The 18,271-nt window shown below is 47.0% G+C and overlaps 1 protein-coding gene across 8 annotated transcripts in view; it reads right to left on the reverse strand.

Moving 5' to 3' along the window:
- Positions 1-18,271, reverse strand: part of LOC140390359 (formin-like protein 2) — a 378,101-nt gene that overhangs the window by 185,085 nt on the left and 174,745 nt on the right. For all 8 annotated transcript variants that reach the window (XR_011934621.1, XM_072475506.1, XM_072475489.1 and 5 more), the window contains exon 2: positions 6,636-6,719. Coding sequence is in view for 7 of the 8 variants with exons in the window: in XM_072475506.1 (XP_072331607.1) it covers positions 6,636-6,719 (84 nt within the window). In the remaining variant the exon portion in view is untranslated. The remainder of the gene's footprint in view (positions 1-6,635; positions 6,720-18,271) is intronic.

Here is an 18,271-nt window from a genome sequence, read left to right on the forward strand (position 1 = left end):
TGCCTCGCAAAAGCCCTCAGTTGCATATACCTGAATGCATTCCCTTGGGGCAACCCATATTTCTCGGTCAGCGCTCCCAGACTCGCGAACTTCCCATCCACAAACAGATCTTTCAGTTGCGTTATTCCTGCTCTTTGCCACATTCCATATCCCCCATCCATTCCCCCCGGGGCAAACCTATGGTTGTTTCTTATCGGGGACCCCCCCCCAAGGCTCCAGTCTTTCCCCTATGCCGTCTCCACTGTCCCCAAATCTTCAGTGTAGCCACCACCACCGGGCTTGTGGTGTAGTTCCTCGGTGAGAACGGCAATGGGGCTGTCACCATAGCCTGTAGGCTAGTCCCCCTACAGGACGCCCTCTCTAATCTCTTCCACGCCGCTCCCTCCTCCTCTCCCATCCACTTACTCACCATTGAAATATTAGCGGCCCAATAATACTCACTTAGGCTCGGTAGTGCCAGCCCCCCCCTATCCCTGCTACGCTGTAAGAATCCCTTCCTCACTCTCGGGGTCTTCCCGGCCCACACAAAACCCATAATGCTCTTTTCGATCCTTTTAAAAAAAGCCTTTGTGATCACCACCGGGAGGCACTGAAACACAAAGAGGAATCTCGGGAGGACCACCATCTTAACCGCCTGCACCCTCCCTGCCAGTGACAGGGATACCATATCCCATCTCTTGAAATCCTCCTCCATTTGTTCCACCAACCGCGTTAAATTTAACCTATGCAATGTGCCCCAATTCTTGGCTATCTGGATCCCCAGGTAACAAAAGTCCCTTGTTACCTTTCTCAACGGTAGGTCCTCTATTTCTCTACTCTGCTCCCCTGGATGCACCACAAACAACTCACTTTTCCCCATGTTCAATTTATGCCCTGAAAAATCCCCAAACTCCCCAAGTATCCGCATTATTTCTGGCATCCCCTCCGCCGGGTCTGCCACGTATAGTAGCAAATCGTCCGCATACAAAGCTACCCGGTGTTCTTCTCCTCCTCTAAGTACTCCCCTCCACTTCTTGGAACCCCTCAACGCTATCGCCAGGGGCTCAATCGCCAGTGCAAACAATAATGGGGACAGAGGGCATCCCTGCCTTGTCCCTCTATGGAGCCGAAAATATGCAGATCCCCGTCCATTCGTGACCACGCTCGCCATCGGGGCCCTATACAACAGCTGCACCCATCTAACATACCCCTCTCCAAAACCAAATCTCCTCAACACCTCCCACAAATAATCCCACTCCACTCTATCAAATGCTTTCTCGGCATCCATCGCCACTACTATCTCCGTTTCCCCCTCTGGTGGGGCCATCATCATTACACCTAACAGCCTCCGTATATTCGTGTTCAGCTGTCTCCCCTTCACAAACCCAGTTTGGTCCTCGTGGACCACCCCCGGGACACATTCCTCTATTCTCATTACCATTACGTTGGCCAGGATCTTGGCATCTACATTTAGGAGGGAAATAGGTCTATAGGACCCGCATTGTAGCGGGTCCTTTTCCTTCTTTAAGAGAAGCGATATCGTTGCTTCAGACATAGTTGGGGGCAGTTGTCCCCTTTCCTTTGCCTCATTAAAGGTCCTCGTCAATACCGGGGCGAGCAAGTCCACATATTTTCTATAGAATTCGACTGGGAATCCATCCGGTCCCGGGGCCTTTCCTGCCTGCATGCTCCTAATTCCTTTCACCACTTCTTCTACCTCGATCTGTGCTCCCAGTCCCACCCTTTCCTGCTCTTCCACCTTGGGAAATTCCAGCCGATCCAAGAAGCCCATCATTCTCTCCCTCCCATCCGGGGGTTGAGCTTCATATAATTTTTTATAAAATGTCTTGAACACTCCATTCACTCTCTCCGCTCCCCGCTCCATCTCTCCTTCCTCATCCCTCACTCCCCCTATTTCCCTCGCTGCTCCCCTTTTCCTCAATTGGTGTGCCAGCAACCTGCTCGCCTTCTCCCCATATTCGTACTGTACATCCTGTGCCTTCCTCCATTGTGCCTCTGCAGTGCCCGTAGTCAGCAAGTCAAATTCTACATGTAGCCTTTGCCTTTCCCTGTACAGTCCCTCCTCCGGTGCTTCCGCATAATGTCTGTCCACCCTCAAAAGTTCTTGCAGCAACCGCTCCCGTTTCTTACTCTCCTGCTTCCCTTTATGTGCCCTTATTGATATCAGCTCCCCTCTAACCACCGCCTTCAGCGCCTCCCAGACCACTCCCACCTGGACCTCCCCATTATCATTGAGTTCCAAGTACTTTTCAATGCACCCTCTCACCCTTCGACACACACCCTCATCTGCCATTAGTCCCATGTCCATTCTCCAGGGTGGGCGCCCTCCTGTTTCCTCCCCTATCTCCAAGTCCACCCAGTGTGGAGCGTGATCCGAAATGGCTATAGCCGTATACTCCGTTCCCCTCACCTTCGGGATCAACGCCCTTCCCAGCACAAAAAAGTCTATTCGCGAGTAGACTTTATGGACATAGGAGAAAAACGAGAACTCCTTACTCCTAGGTCTGCTAAATCTCCACGGGTCTACACCTCCCATCTGTTCCATAAAATCTTTAAGTACCTTGGCTGCTGCCGGCCTCCTTCCAGTCCTGGACTTCGACCTATCCAGCCCTGGTTCCAACACCGTATTAAAATCTCCCCCCATTATCAGCTTTCCCATCTCTAGGTCCGGAATGCGTCCTAGCATCCGCCTCATAAAATTGGCATCATCCCAGTTCGGGGCATATACATTTACCAAAACCACCGTCTCCCCCTGTTGTTTGCCACTCACCATCACGTATCTGCCCCCGTTATCCGCCACTATAGTCTTTGCCTCGAACATTACCCGCTTCCCCACTAATATAGCCACCCCCCTGTTTTTCGCATCTAGCCCCGAATGGAACACCTGCCCCACCCATCCTTTGCGTAACCTAACCTGGTCTATCAGTTTCAGGTGCGTTTCCTGTAACATAACCACATCTGCCTTAAGTTTCTTAAGGTGTGCGAGTACCCGTGCCCTCTTTATCGGCCCGTTCAGCCCTCTCACGTTCCACGTGATCAGCCGGGTTGGGGGGCTTCCTACCCCCCCCCCTTGTCGATTAGCCATCCCCTTTTTCCAGCTCCTCACCCGGTTCCCACGCAGCAGTATCTCCCCCAGGCGGTGCCCCCCCCGCCCATCCCCTCCCATACCAGCTCCCCACTCTCCCCAGCAGCAGCAACCCAGTAATTCCCCCCACCCACCCCCCCCCCCCCGCTAGATCCCCCGCTAGCGTAATTACTCCCCCCATGTTGCTCCCAGAAGTCAGCAAACTCTGGCCGACCTCAGCTTCCCCCCGTGACCTCGGCTTGCACCGTGCGACGCCCCCTCCTTCCTGCTTCTCTATTCCCGCCATGATTATCATAGCGCGGGAACCAAGCCCGCGCTTCTCCCTTGGCCCCGCCCCCAATGGCCAACGCCCCATCTCCTCCACCTCCCCTCCTCCCCCCATCACCACCTGTGGAAGAGAGAAAAGTTACCACATCGCAGGATTAGTACATAAAACTCCTCTTTCCCCCCTTTTTAACCCCCCTCTTCGCCCCCCACATTCGCCCCACCACTTTGTTCAAACGTTCTTTTTAATAACCCGCTCATTCCAGTTTTTCTTCCACAATAAAAGTCCACACTTCATCCGCCGTCTCAAAGTAGTGGTGCCTCCCTCGATATGTGACCCACAGTCTTGCCGGTTGCAGCATTCCAAATTTTATCTTCTTTTTATGAAGCACCGCCTTGGCCCGATTAAAGCTCGCCCTCCTTCTCGCCACCTCCGCACTCCAGTCTTGATAAACGCGGATCACCGCGTTCTCCCATTTACTGCTCCGAGTTTTCTTTGCCCATCTAAGGACCATTTCTCTATCCTTAAAACGGAGGAATCTCACCACTATGGCTCTGGGAATTTCTCCTGCTCTCGGTCCTCGCGCCATCACTCGGTATGCTCCCTCCACCTCCAACGGACCCGCCGGGGTCTCCGCTCCCATTAACGAGTGCAGCATCGTGCTCACATATGCCCCGACGTCCGCTCCCTCCGCACCTTCAGGAAGACCAAGAATCCTCAGGTTGTTCCTCCTTGCGTTGTTCTCCAGTGCCTCCAACCTTTCCACACATCGTTTCTGATGTGCCTCATGCGTCTCCGTCTTCACCACCGGGCCCTGTATGTCGTCCTCATTCTCGGCTGCCTTTGCCTTCACGACCCGAAGCTCCCGCTCCTGGGTCTTTTGTTCCTCCTTTAGCCCTTCGATCGCCTGTAGTATCGGGGCCAACAGCTCTTTCTTCATTTCCTTTTTGAGCTCTTCCACACAGCATTTCAAGAACTCTTGTTGTTCAGGGCCCCATGTTAAACTGCCACCTTCCGACGCCATCTTGGTTTTTGCTTGCCTTCCTTGCCGCTGTTCTAAAGGATCCACTGCAATCCGGCCACTTTCTCCTCCTTTTTTCATCCGTATCCAGGGGGGATTCCCTTCTGGTTTACCGCACAGTGTTTTTAGCCGTCAAAATTGCCGTTGGGGCTCCTATCAAGAGCCCAAAAGTCCGTTTCACCGGGAGCTGCCGAAACGTGCGACTCAGCTGGTCATCGCCGCACCCGGAAGTGACAGGATGCTTTCTATGGTGCATCTGTAAAAGCTGGTAAGAGTCAGTGTGGATATGACGAATTTCCTTACTTTCCTGAGGAAGTATAGGTGGGCTGTTGTGCTTTCTTGGTGGCAGCATCGACGTGGGTCGATCAGGACAGATTTTTGTGATGTGCACCCCTAGGAAATTGAAGCTGTTAACCATCTCCACCTTGGTCCCATTGACGCAGACAGGGGTGTGTACAGTACTTTGCTTCCTGAAGTCAATGACCAGCTCGTTAGTTTTGATGGCATTGAGGGATAGATTGTTGTCGTTGCACCACTCCACTAGGTTCTCTATCTCCCTCCTGTATTCTGACTCGTCATTATTCGAGATCTGGCCCTCATCTGTTTTTGAACATTGTCTACATTCGGTGGTCATCTATGCTTCTCAGCTTTCCAACCTGCATCAGCGGATATATTCCTAAGCCAGTGACTTGTAAACATTTTACAGTCATGTTTAGGTTGCTGATGATGCCATCAGAAAATCTATGCCTTTCGTCTCTCCTTCATCCAAACAAAATCACACCAATGGGGGAGGCAGTGGCATAATTGTATTGTCGCTGGACTAATTGTCATGGGAATGACCCTTTAAGAAATGTGTGTTTATCAAATAGCTTCAGTGATGTCATTGTGTGGGCGGAGCTGGGCTGTTGTTCTGGCTTTTACTTTCGTTTTGAGCTGGGAGCTGTTTGTGGCCTTGTGTTTTACTTTCGGTTTTTTTACTATACAGTGGGGAGCTGCATTCAGACAAAGAAGGTTTATTTTGGTCTCTCTCTCTATATGTTAAAAGGTGTCCAGATCACTTGATAATTTAAAACTGATACCTGTTTTCTGTCAAGAACCCAAACCTACTGTTTTGGGAAAAAGGGATTGGCTGATTTATGGATGTTGTTACTTGAGTGGATCAGAAAAAGGGAAGTTATTAAGGGTTAAATATAGTGTACTGTAGCTGTGTGTGTGTGTGTGTGGGGGGGGGGGGGGGGTGTATGTTTGTAGTTGATAAAAATGCTTAATGTGTGTGTTTATAAAATGTTAACTGAATGTGTTGAATAAACTTTGTTTTTGATTTAAAGTTAAGGCCTCTGTTGCAAACACCTGAAGAGTAGGCCTTGTGCTCCTCATAACCAAAATATATAAACAGTTGTAGGTCAGGTGAACTCCATGATCTTCTTTGTGTTATCTAAACCCTGGCCCATAACACTAATAAACCACAGACCCAGAGTTCAAATCCCGTCATTGCAGATGGTAAAATTTAAATTCAATAAAAATCTGGAATTAAAAGTCTAACAATGACCATGAAACCATTGGCGATTGTCGTAAAAACCCATCTGGTTCACTAATGGGAAGGAAATCTGCCATCCTTACCTGGTCTGGCCTACATGTGACTCCAGACCCACAGCAATGTGGTTACCCTCAAGGGCAGTTAGGGATTGGCGATAAATGCTGGCACAGTGTGCAATGCTCACATCCCATTAACAAATTTTTAAAAATCCAAATATAGACATTACTGTATAGAAATTGCGTTCCCTTTATCACAGACAAATAGTCACATGATTTTATGATCAATTCAATATGCTTCAACAAGTGTGATATGCTTTCCTCTGTTTGTCATCATTAGAAGGTACTTCTTCCATCCTTCCGGTGGCATGGCTCTTTTAGTTTTTGTTTTACTGTTATGTGGGTTTTCAAAATGCATAAATATTGTTCATTTATGTAACAGGACCTCTGCAGCATGTTTATGCTTGTTCTCTTGATTGCCAGCAGCAACGGTATTTCATCTATTAAACAATAAAGCTTTTAAGCCACGCGAGGTTTTTAAGTCCATGGATGTCAAAATAAACAAACTTTAAAAACCCAGAGGCTTGGCACTGAACATGAAACCAATCACTGAGAACTCAGCGCCACACTGTATGTATTTTATATTGGAGCAATCTACTCTTAGTCCATTTTCCTGCTCTTTACTTGTATCCTTTATTCAATAAGGGTAGGGAGTTTTGAATTGGTTTTACCTGATCACAAATGAGCTCCCACTTCTTCTCATTGTCGTACTGCCTCAACAATCTTGCTTTGTCGGGAGGAAGGTTCATAGAATTCTGCAAAAAAAGAAAGGGATTCTTACAACAATTTGGTAAACATTATTTTAATAGTTCAATCGGCACCATAATGATTAATAAGGAGTGCTTACGATAAAATCAATGTCATTAGCACAACAAATTTAGATGTTCTCCCCACTGACCGTGTGCCTTGGTTTTAAACACAAATTGTACTCCAGTGCTTTGAAGAATGGACATGGCAAGTTTCATGGCTGTAGCCTGATCGAAGAGGTAATTCTATGAGTGTTCAGATCAAAACTGGCTGGGGAATCTAGATCATGGGGGCACATTTTCAAGATAAGAGTGAGGAGGGGGCGGGGGGGAACGCAATCTTTTAGGACTGAGGTGGGAGGAAATTTCTTCACTCAACGGGTGGTGACTGTTCCTTGTTTAATATATTTAACACTGAGATACAGATTCTTGGTCTTTCATGGAATCGGGGGATCAGGTGCAAGATCAGAGTTGAGGCAGAAGATCAGCCATGGTCACACTGAATTGCGAAGAAGGCTTGAGGGCAACGCCTGCTACTGGTTCTTGTTTTATTATCTTTCTTCAGACCAGAGTGATTTACAAGCATCAATCTCAATATCAAGCTTGGTTTGCAATCTTTAATGTCCTCCAAGAAAGCAGTCCAATGATATAAAATAATATTAAGCTTGTTGTCATGAGATCAGCTGAATTCCTGTGGTTAATTTTCTTCCGCTGACTGTCCAGAAAATAGTCAGTTTGATCAGGGAATTGAAGAATGCAACATTAAATTGTCTACAGAAACGTACATGCCAACCATCAACACTTCACACATTAGCATATCTGACCAAGATCAGCAAAGGATTAAAGCAAATTATTGTGGATTCTGGAATCTGAATCCAAAGAGAAAATGCAAGAAAATCTCAGCAGGTCTGGCAGCAGCTGTAGGGAGAGAAAAGAGCTAACGTTTCGAGTCCAGATGACTCTTTGTCAAAGCCAAAGGATTGGTCTTCTGCAAAACAGGGGCCTGGGCATTTTGCTCCAATGGTCCAAGCTCATGCCTAAAGCACATGTAAGGAAATTGTGCCTCCCCACTCTTTCATCCATTCAATTATCAATTTGAAATCAAAAGGGGGAAGGTTCACAATGTCCCATTGTGTGTGTCAGACATGCTGGGAGGTTTTTAATAGAAATCTGGACCTTGACTCATGCAATTTTGGCTGCGCTGGTTTTGATTTAAGAACCATTTCAGAGAGTTTTCTCCACGGAAGAAAGTTCTGGTCAATGCCAGAAGTCAGGAGAGACCATTGTAGAGAACCAAACAAAATGAAATGGGATTTTACGAATGAGTTAATAGCCAACAATGTATCCTCGTAATTTCTGTGTCACAGGCACGTTTTCACATCCAGGTTCAACCAGTCTAGGTCCAATATAACCCATCTGCTGTTATAAAGGGGGGATATTTTAGCCCCAAAATACAGGTGGATTCAGATCAGGGGCGAGATTCTCCAACCCCCCGCCGGGTCGGAGAATCGCCGGGGGCTGGCGTGAATCCCGCCCCCGCCGGTTGCCGAATTCTCCGGCACCGGAGATTCGGCGGGGGCGGGAATCGCGCCGCGCCGGTTGGCGGACCCTCCCCCCCGCGCGATTCTCCGGCCCGGATGGGCTGAAGTCCCGCTGCTAGGATGCCTGTCCCGCCGGCGAGGATTAAACCACCTCTCTTACCGGCGGGACAAGGCGGCGCAGGCGGGCTCTGGTGTCCTGGGGGGGGGGGGGGGGGGGGGCGCGGGGCGATCTGGCCCCCACGGTGGCATGGCCCGTGATTCCTTCCGCCTTCGCCACGGTCTCCACCATGGCGGAGGCGGAGGAGACTCCCTCCACAGCGCATGCGCGGGGATGCCGTGAGCGGCCGTTAACGCTCCCGCGCATGCGCCGCCCGGCAATGTCATTTCCCCGCCAGCTGGCGGGGCACCAAAGGCCTTTTTCCGCCAGCTGGCGGGGTGGAAATCAGTCCGGCGTGGGCCTAGCCCCTCAAGGTTAGGGCTGGGCCCCCCAAGATGTGGAAGATTCCGCACCTTTGGGGCGGCGCGATGCCCGACTGATTTGCGCCGTTTTTGGCGCCGGTCGGCGGACATCGCGCTGGTACCGGAGAATTTCGCCCCAGGTGTGATGAGATAATACTAAAATCTGAATCCCAAACTCCATCGACCTCCAAACTATTTGCTGTTTAAATGGGAGTGAAACAAGGAGCATGTAACCAACCGACTTTCAAGAGGCAGATTTGCAATTCAATTATAAACTTCTGCTCCTATTCTGAATGTTTGTATGTGTTTGTGTCTGCCTCATATTTAACCACCATTGGAAATGTAACCATGGTCAGCTGAGCTTTCCAGGTCCTGCTCTGGGAAGTTCGCCAGCTGAAGGACATATCTGCTTCACAACCCTACCCTGCAATCCGACAACAGTCTCCATCCCCCACCCCCTCCCCAGCCCCTCAATTAAACCGTTCATTCCAACCTCCTGCTCTCCCACATCTCACTCTCCCAAACTCTTCCAGTCTCCTCCACAAGGCCGTCAGGTTGCCTCCGGCCTCCAATCTCCCCCAATCCCAGACTCTAATCTGCCTCCAGACTCCAATCTGTCGCCCACCCAAGCCCCACCTCCCCACCGTTGCTTCGCTCTGTATCCTGATCAGCCCTTGCGCCGAGCTCCTTTCTGCCTCTCCCATCTCCCCCCGAAACGCCACTCCCACACCTGACTCGGGAAGGCGATTTTCTTCCAATCCCTAACCTCGATTTTCCCAGGCTCCTCTCTTGCTCCCCGGCAGCAGCCCGTCACAAAGGTCTATGCCTGACAGCCAACCTGACTCTGAAGTCGACTGCCGGGTTTTCCTAACCTCAAAATATGCATCCTGCCCACCACCACCCTGCTGCCTCCCTACCTCAGTGTTAATATCAAGGCCAAAGTAATAATTGCTAATAATCGCTTCCTGTCACAAGTAGGCTTCAATGAAGTTACTGCGAAAAACCCCAAGTCGCCACATTCTGGCGGATTGGAAATTAGCAAACGTGACACCACTGTTTAAAAAAGAAGGTAGGCAGAAAGCGGGTAATTATAGGCCAGTTAGCTTAACTTCGGTAGTAGGGAAGATGCTGGAATCTATCATCAAGGAAGAAATAGCGAGGCATCTGGATGGAAATTGTCCCTTTGGGCAGACGCAGCATGGGTTCATAAAGGGCAGGTCGTGCCTAACTAATTTAGTGGAATTTTTTGAGGACATTACCAGTGCGGTAGATAATGGGAGCCAATGGATGTGGTATATCTGGATTTCCAGAAAGTCTTTGACAATGTGCCACACAAAAAGTTGCTGCATAAGATAAAGATGCATGGCTTTAAGGGGAATGTAGTAGCATGGATAGAGGGTTGGTTAATTAATAGAAAGCAAAGAGTGGGGATTAATGGGTGTTTCTCTGGTTGGCAATCAGTAGCTACTGGTGTCCCTCAGGGATCAGTGTTGGGCCCACAATTGTTCACAATTTACATAGATGATTTGGAGTTGGGGACCAAGAGTAATGTGTCAAGTTTGCAGACGACACTAAGATGAGTGGTAAAGCAAAAAGTGCAGAGGATACTGGAAGTCTGCAGAGGGATTTGGATAGGCTAAGTGAATGGGCGAGGGTCTGGCAGATGAAATACAATGTTGACAAATGTGAGGTTATCCATTTTGGTAGGAATAACAGCAAAAGGGATTATTATTTAAATGATAAAATATTAAAACATGCTGCTGTGCAGAGAGACCTGGGTGTGTGCTAGTGCATGAGTCGCAAAAAGTTGGTTTACAGGTGCAACAGGTGATTAAGAAGGCAAATGGAATTTTGGCTTTCATTGCGAGAGGGATGGAGTTTAAGACTAGGGAGGTTATGCTGCAATTGTATAAGGTGTTAGTGAGGCCACACCTGGTGTTCAGTTTTGGTCTCCTTACTTGAGAAAGGACGTACTGGCACTGGAGGGTGTGCAGAGGAGATTCACTAGGTTAATCCCAGAGCTGAAGGGGTTGGATTACGAGGAGAGGTTGAGTAGACGGGGACTGTACTCGTTGGAATTTAGATGGATGAGGGGGGATCTTATCGAAACATATAAAATTATGAAGGGAATAGAAAGGATAGATGCTGGCAAGTTGTTTCCACTGGCGGGTGAAAGCAGAACTAGGTGGCACAGCCTCAAAATAAGGAGAAGTAGATTTAGGACTGAGTTTAGGAGGAACGTCTTTACCCGAAGGGTTGTGAATCTATGGAATTCCTTGCCCAGTGAAGCAGTAGAGGCTCCTTCATTAAATGTTTTTAAGATAAAGATAGATAGTTTTTTGAAGAATAAAGGGATTAAGGGTTCTGGTGTTCGGGCCGGAAAGTGGAGCTGAGTCCACAAAAGATCAGCCATGATCTCATTGAATGGTGGAGCAGGCTCGAGGGCCAGATGGCCGACTCCTGCTCCTAGTTCTTATGTTCTTATTCCGGCCCCGGTTCAGGGAGGCCAGTACGGGAATTTAACCCACGCTGCTAGCCTTGTTCTGCATTACATGCCAGCTGTTTAGCCCACTGTGCTAAAAGTCTCTATTTGATAAATCCTATCAGAGATTAGCAGAGATCATCTCTCCGATACAGCCATGTTTACATGTTGAATTTCAAACATAATCTGATTGAAAACAATGATGTCTGGAGCCAATTTTAACTATGCACCATTATTTTTCCAAAATAGTTTCATCTCCAAAATAAATGGCAAGGCTCAGAAGCCAGATCCAAATGAGTATTTTAAACATCCTTCTCAGAAAACCATAAGATGTTATATTAGAATGAGCATAAAAACAAGGTTAAAATAATTAGGGGAAGGGATAGAATGATGAGCTTCACAAGAGGAACAGTAGATGAGGAGACACAGTAGCGACCCTATTACGACAAAGTGCAACTCACTTGTGGTTAAGCATCTGCATTTCACGATCAGTACAATGATTGTCACTACTGCCATCAACCTGGACCGGTCTCACCAACAGCACTGTGGGTGTACCTACACCCCATGGACTGCAGCAGTTCAAGGTGGCATCACCTTCCCAAAGGATGGGCAATAAATGCTGGCCTAGCCAGCGACGCCCACATCCCATGAACATATCAACAAAAGGATACCCAGGAACACTTAGCATTTATATCTTACACCTATGCTCTTCTGCCTCACAGCACCAGGAACTCGGATTCAATTCTGGCCTCGGGTGACTGTCTGTGTAGTTTGCACGTTCTCCCAGTGTCTGCGTGGGTTTCCTCCAGGTGCTCTGTTTTCCTCCCACAGTCTAAAATGTGCAGGTTAGGTGCAGTTATGGGGATAGAGCAGGGGAGTAGGCCTGTATAGGGTGCTCTTACAGAGGGTCAGTGAAGACACAATGGGCCGAATGGCCTCCTTCTGCACTGTAGGAAATTCTTCAAAAACATCTAAATTTAACCACCAAAAGGGCCTCTGTGTAACATTTCCTCATAACTATAACCAGTGACATATTCAGGCTAGGGTCATGCTCCTTGCATGGAATCGCACTCACAGCATAGGTCAGTAGTAGGATAAAACATTATAATCCAATTCTGCAGAATAGCAATCAAACACACAATCAACCCCAAAATGGATATCCATAAAGCTTAAAATTATAACGAGCTCACTTTCAGATCACAAATTGTGATTGTAACAGAAAAGTCAAATGTGAATGCAGTCCCTGGCTATAAACCTGGAATATTTTGTGATCAAAACAGAACATATTGCATTCAGTTACTCTCAGGCAATGGCCCTGATCTGAGGACTATGTTCAGGGACATTGTGGTTATCAGTTGTTTTTTGAGCTGTTAAGAATTGTTGAGACTACGCGAATGTAGTTAATGTTATTTGAGATTGGGTAAAACTGCAAAATTCAAAAATTCTAAAAATCTTAATTAAAGATTCTTTTTGCAGCTTGCTCCCGACAGTTTTTTAAAATAATGGGAATCCACATAAACAATGCTGTTAATATTCCAGCTACTGTTTTGAAATCAGTTTCATCACAATTGTCGCTAATTTTCTGAAAACATCAGGCTTTACTGAAAACAGTACTCTGTAGTACGGGCATTTACAGGAAGCTTTTCAATTTGCTGGTTATAAATGTAAAAAGTTGCATTCAGCAAAATTGTAAAGTGAACCTGAACTGCCCCTCAAGCACTCGTATCCTTTTTCCCATTTAAAAGTCAGAGTTTACCCAGTGATATCTATCTCAAATGTTTCCCTCAACTTACAGGCAAGCCTCAACTGCTAATGAGCAGAATTATTTTAACACAACTTCAGAACGGTATAAAGATGGTTAACTTCATCTGCTTAAAGATTTACAGGGAATTGGTTTGTTCCTTCCCTTCCTTGCAACAACTTATTTGATTTAGAAAATGCATGCTTAGATCACCAGGGGGGGTTAATTAATTAGCCAGAAAAAATGGCAGCATAGAATTCAAAGAACAAAGAACAAAGAAAATTACAGCACAGGAACAGGCCCTTCTGCCCTCGAAGCCTGCACCGACCATGCTGCCCGTCTGAACTAAAATCCCCGACTCTTCCGGGGGCCATATCCCTCTATTTCCATCCTATTCATGTATTTGTCAAGACGCCCCTTAAAAGTCACTATCGTCCCTGCTTCCACCACCTCCTCCGGTAGAGAGTACCAGACACCCACTACCCTCTGCGTACAAAACTTGCCTCGTACATCTACTCTAAACCTTGCCCCTCTCACCTTAAACCTATGCCCCCTAGTAATGGACTCTGCCACCCTGGGAAAAAACCTCCACATCCTTCTGGTGGTATGGCGACCAGAATTGAACACTATATTCCAAATGCGGCCTAACGAAGATTCTAAAAAGCTGCAACATAGCTTGCCAATTGTTAAACTCAATGCCCCGGCCGTGAAGACAAGCTGTCTGCCTTCTTGGCTATCTTCTCCACCTGTGTTGCCACTTTCAGTGACCTGTGTACCTGTACACGCAGATTCCTCTGCCTATCAATACTCTTAAGGGTTCTGCCATTTACTGTATCTTTCCCATATGCATTAGACCTTCCAAAATGCATTACCTCACATTTCCACGACTGTGGAGTTGGGGACTCTTCGTGATGCGTGGACCACTCTTCGTGGTGCGTGGACCACTGGTTTGGCGTCAGACCGCTCTCTGAGGGCTTGTACCTCTCTCTGTCTCTTGGCGTCAGACCTCTCTCTGTGGGCTTGTACCGCTCTCTGTCTCTTGGCTTCAGGCCGCAGCAGAATCCTGTACTCACGGGTCGGGATGTCGTCTATGCTGGGCTGAGGATCCTCAAATCTGAAGAATTAATCCATGTCTGTGTCGGATTCTGTAATGGACACATCATCTCGTTGCGGTTCGGATTTGGTACTGAGGTCGCCACATCCAATGATGAAAGCATCTTCCGAATCGTAGTCTTCAAGGACCATATCATCACTTTTTGTGTTGGAGCTGTCATTGTGCTCGCTACGTCCAAGGAAGAAATCATCATCTGAGTTGTAGTCTTCAAGGACTAAATCATCTCTTAGGGCAGTGCTAACTGCTTGTTCCAGGGTTCTGCGGAGGTTACTTTCAGCTACTGGTCGAAGTTCAGGCATTGTGCTGTCGTTCCAAGTGAAAGAATTGTGTTTTCTGGCTTTAAAACTGTTTTTCACTTTTTTGGGGACATTTCCCCTTTAAGTGGGCGTGGTCCGGGGCCTCTGGCGCCATGACGTTTGTGACGTAGAGCGTAGGAATGGGTTGCGCATGCACAGATCGCTTTTCCTTTACTGTGTGCCGGTTCGCATGTTCTGGGGAACTGCGCATGTGCGGCTCCTTTCTCAAGATGGCTGCCAATCAAAACTGCCGTTTTCTGCATTTGCAAGCCTACCGTTGCCTCGTGGTGAGTATTGGCGCCAGTTTTACCGATTTCTCCTGTTGTGTTCACCTCGCAGTAGTTTTCAAACTTGTCCAAGACTATCTGGAAGTCTCTCTTGTCTTGCCCTTTGGAGTACCTGAAGGAGTTGAAGATTTCTGTTGCACTTTCACCCACAATGGTGAGTAGAAGCTTTATCTCCTCAACATCGGCCACGCCATCTCGGTTGGATGCTATCATGTAAATCCCAAATCTCTGTTTGAATGCACGCCAGTTGGCACTGAGATTGCCGTGGTGCCTGGCTGCTGAGGAACCGGAATCTCGAACATCTTGCCTGGGTGCTGTTGCTGGTAGTCACGGATCTTGAGTTGAACTATATAGATTCAACAGGCACTCACTACTACCATGTTGTGTTATGCTTCTTCATGTAGCATAAGCTGCTTCCTTGATGTATGCTCTGACAAAGGAAGGTTCAGACTTGGAGATAGGTTTAACACATTTATTGAACAGTTAACGATTCTCCTACTTGAGTTCAATTCTCCTGCTAATCTTGCTATAGTAACTCAGTCTAACTAACCAGTCTGCTCTAAGCCATGCAGTGGGTATGATGCTTCTGATCTGCCCCTGTCCTTCCCTCTGAGTGTCGTCTGTGGAAAGAGAAAGAGCATGTGTGCCCTGTCCTTTTATATGGGTTTCCCCCTTGTGGTAGTGTCACCTCTGGGTGTCTTCACTGCCCACTGGTCGTGTCCTATTCTACGTGTTCATTAGCTGTATGTCTGCATATCATGATGTCTCTGGTGCTCGCTCTAGTGTTTACTTAGTCTTAGTGTATTTACATTAACCCTTTGTGTATTTACAGTGATGCATATCACCACAGACAGTTCTCCAATTCTCTGGGACCTCCTCAGTGAGGTTACAAAGATTTCTAAGACCCAGGGCAGCACGGTAGCACAGTGGAAAGCACTGTGGCTTCACAGCACCAGGGTCCCAGGTTCGATTCCCCGCTGGGTCACTGTCTGTGCGGAGTCTGCATGTTCTCCCCATGTCTGCGAGGGTTTCCTCCGGGTGCTCTGGTTTCCTCCCACAGTCCAAAGATGTGCAGGTTGGGTGGATTGGCCATGCTAAATTATCTCTTAGTGCCCAAAAAGGTTGAGTTAGGGGGATAGGGTGGATGTGAGGGCTTAAGTGGGTTGGTGGAGACTCAATGGGCCGAATGGCCTCCTTCTGCACTGTATGTTCTATGTTCACCCCAGCAATTTCCTCCCTTGCCTCTCTCAGTATTATGGGGTATATCCCATCAGGTCTTAATGTTTGTCAAGACCCCCAATACCTCCTTTTTGATCTCAACATGACCCAAACTATCTACACATTCCCCAGACTCATCATCCACCAAGTCCTTCTATTTGGTGAATACTGACGCAAAGTAGTCATTTTTTAAAAATAAATTTAGAGTACCCAATTCATTTTTTGAATTAAGGGGCAATTTAGCATGGCCAATCCACCTACCCTGCACATCTTTGGATGAATGGTGAGAATGTGCAAACTCCACACGGAGAGTGACCCAGAGCCGGGTTCGAACCTGGGACCTCGGCGCCGCGAGGCTCCAGTGCTAACCACTGCACCACCGCGTTGCCCGCAAAGTAGTCATTTAACACCTCGCCAATTTCCTCTGGCTTGACGCATAGACTCCCTCCCCCGGTCCTTGAGTGGACCAACCCTCACCCTGGCTACCCTCTTGCTCTTTATATATGTATAAAAAGTCTTGGCATTTTCCTTAATCTTGCTGGCCAATGACTTTCATGACACCCTTTAGCCCTCCTGACTCCCTGCTTAAGTTTCTTTCTACTTTCCGTGTATTCCACACTTCCTTCATGTGTTCCCAGCCTCCTAGCCTTAAGAAATGCTTCCTTTTTCTTTTTGACTAGTATTTGAAGCCAGACAGCATTATCCAATGCATCTGCTCAGTTTTTTTTTCACTCCATTAGTTTGTAACCCAAATAATTTTCACCCTGTTTACTTGATTGTTCAAAAGAAGACAACACAGTCCTGGAACGTGCCATGCAGTTGGTGAGAGGTCCTGTTGGTGCAGAGGAGAATTCTCCAAAAGAAGACAATAAAGGTATCCGCATAATAGGAGAGGTGATCCGGATGATGCTGGTGATCATAAATTCTTGTCCTTCCACTTATCTTCATTACAACGACAACCTGGTGTGGACACTCCTGCAGTGACTGCTTCTCTCCACCAATTGCATCTCTTTCTAGTCTCTGTTCTATGCCCCTCACATCAACGCAGCTGAGGTTATGAAACTTCTGTATGCTGTTACGGCAACAATTTTATTTTTATATGGACCAGGTTGAGAAAGAAAATCTTCCCTTTGTGGCAAATCAAACCTCTCCGAGCCAATAGTTTCCAGATCATACTTCAAGTTCATTGCTGATTTAGTGCTTACCATTTCAGTAGAGTTCAGCATGTGGAATTATTTTAAAACTTCAGTTCTCACCCACAGCACTTCACATTATTAGTAGTAAAAATACCTGGCCCAGATTTTAACAATGTGCTGACCACGTTATTTGATGGACCATCCCCAATATCCAGACACAGGAACTGGCCACAAACAGCTGAATTAAATCTGTTGCAATGGCCCTGCAAAAAAAGTGGAAAAGCCCTTTGTAACGTGAGTTTTTCCTTGATGATTCTTAAATGCCACATATTATGATCCTGACTGTAACCACTGCCACCAGGAAGAAAGTGGAAATACTCAGGGAGCTCAACAGTCAGGAAGAATCAGGAATTTGGTCTCAAGAGCACTGGAAAGGGCAGATGTGGTGTTTTGAAGGACTACGAAAAGGATACCAGGATCTGATAGGATTGAGAGGAGGTATGGTAATGCTGCCAAAGGCAGAAGGAGAGAAAATTAATTGGAATGGGAACTAAATCCTAAGCATGGAATGGAGATTGATGAGCAGGAAATGCAGCATATTTGAACTGAGCAAAGGTCTTCCAAGTCTAAAGCATTATTAAAACAAATACTGAAATTACTTAAGAACTACGGAGCTAGTTTCTGGAAACAATCAACTCAATGCAAACTCATGCCCCCTCCAACCCCCCATGACCCTCATACCTATTGTGTCACCTCCATAGCCACTTGTCTAGTATCTAGCATGGGCAGACCACAGGAGCCATGTGGAGATGGGAATAAATAAACTTCTGCCAATCTAATACAACTTCCACTCCTACACATTTGATCATGAAAAATCTCCCATTCATAGATCCATTCAAAGCATTTTAAATGTCAAATGACTAAATCTCATACAAACAAACAAACTTCTCTTCAATAGCCACATTAAAGACAACAAACCTTCCATTAGCCTCATTAACCTCTCGATCAAACTGTGAACTCCAAACCCGCACTGGGATAACTAAAACTTTTGAAACTTAGCCAACCATTCAAAGTGACATAATGATAGACCTTGGTTAAATCTCAACCAAGGGCTCAACTAAAACTGCAAAACTAGATGGTACTTTTTTTCTAATCAATCAAAGCAGTCCAGCAGAGGGTTTTTTTAAAGTCTCACTGACAGTTGCAGTGTTTTTCTTTAAGAATAAAGAGCAGGGCATTTTTTAAAAATTCAGATCATGACAGTTATACAGACTTTATCTGCCCTTT

Source organism: Scyliorhinus torazame, chromosome 2 (assembly GCF_047496885.1).
Source record: "Scyliorhinus torazame isolate Kashiwa2021f chromosome 2, sScyTor2.1, whole genome shotgun sequence".
Taxonomy (NCBI): Eukaryota; Metazoa; Chordata; class Chondrichthyes; order Carcharhiniformes; family Scyliorhinidae; genus Scyliorhinus; species Scyliorhinus torazame.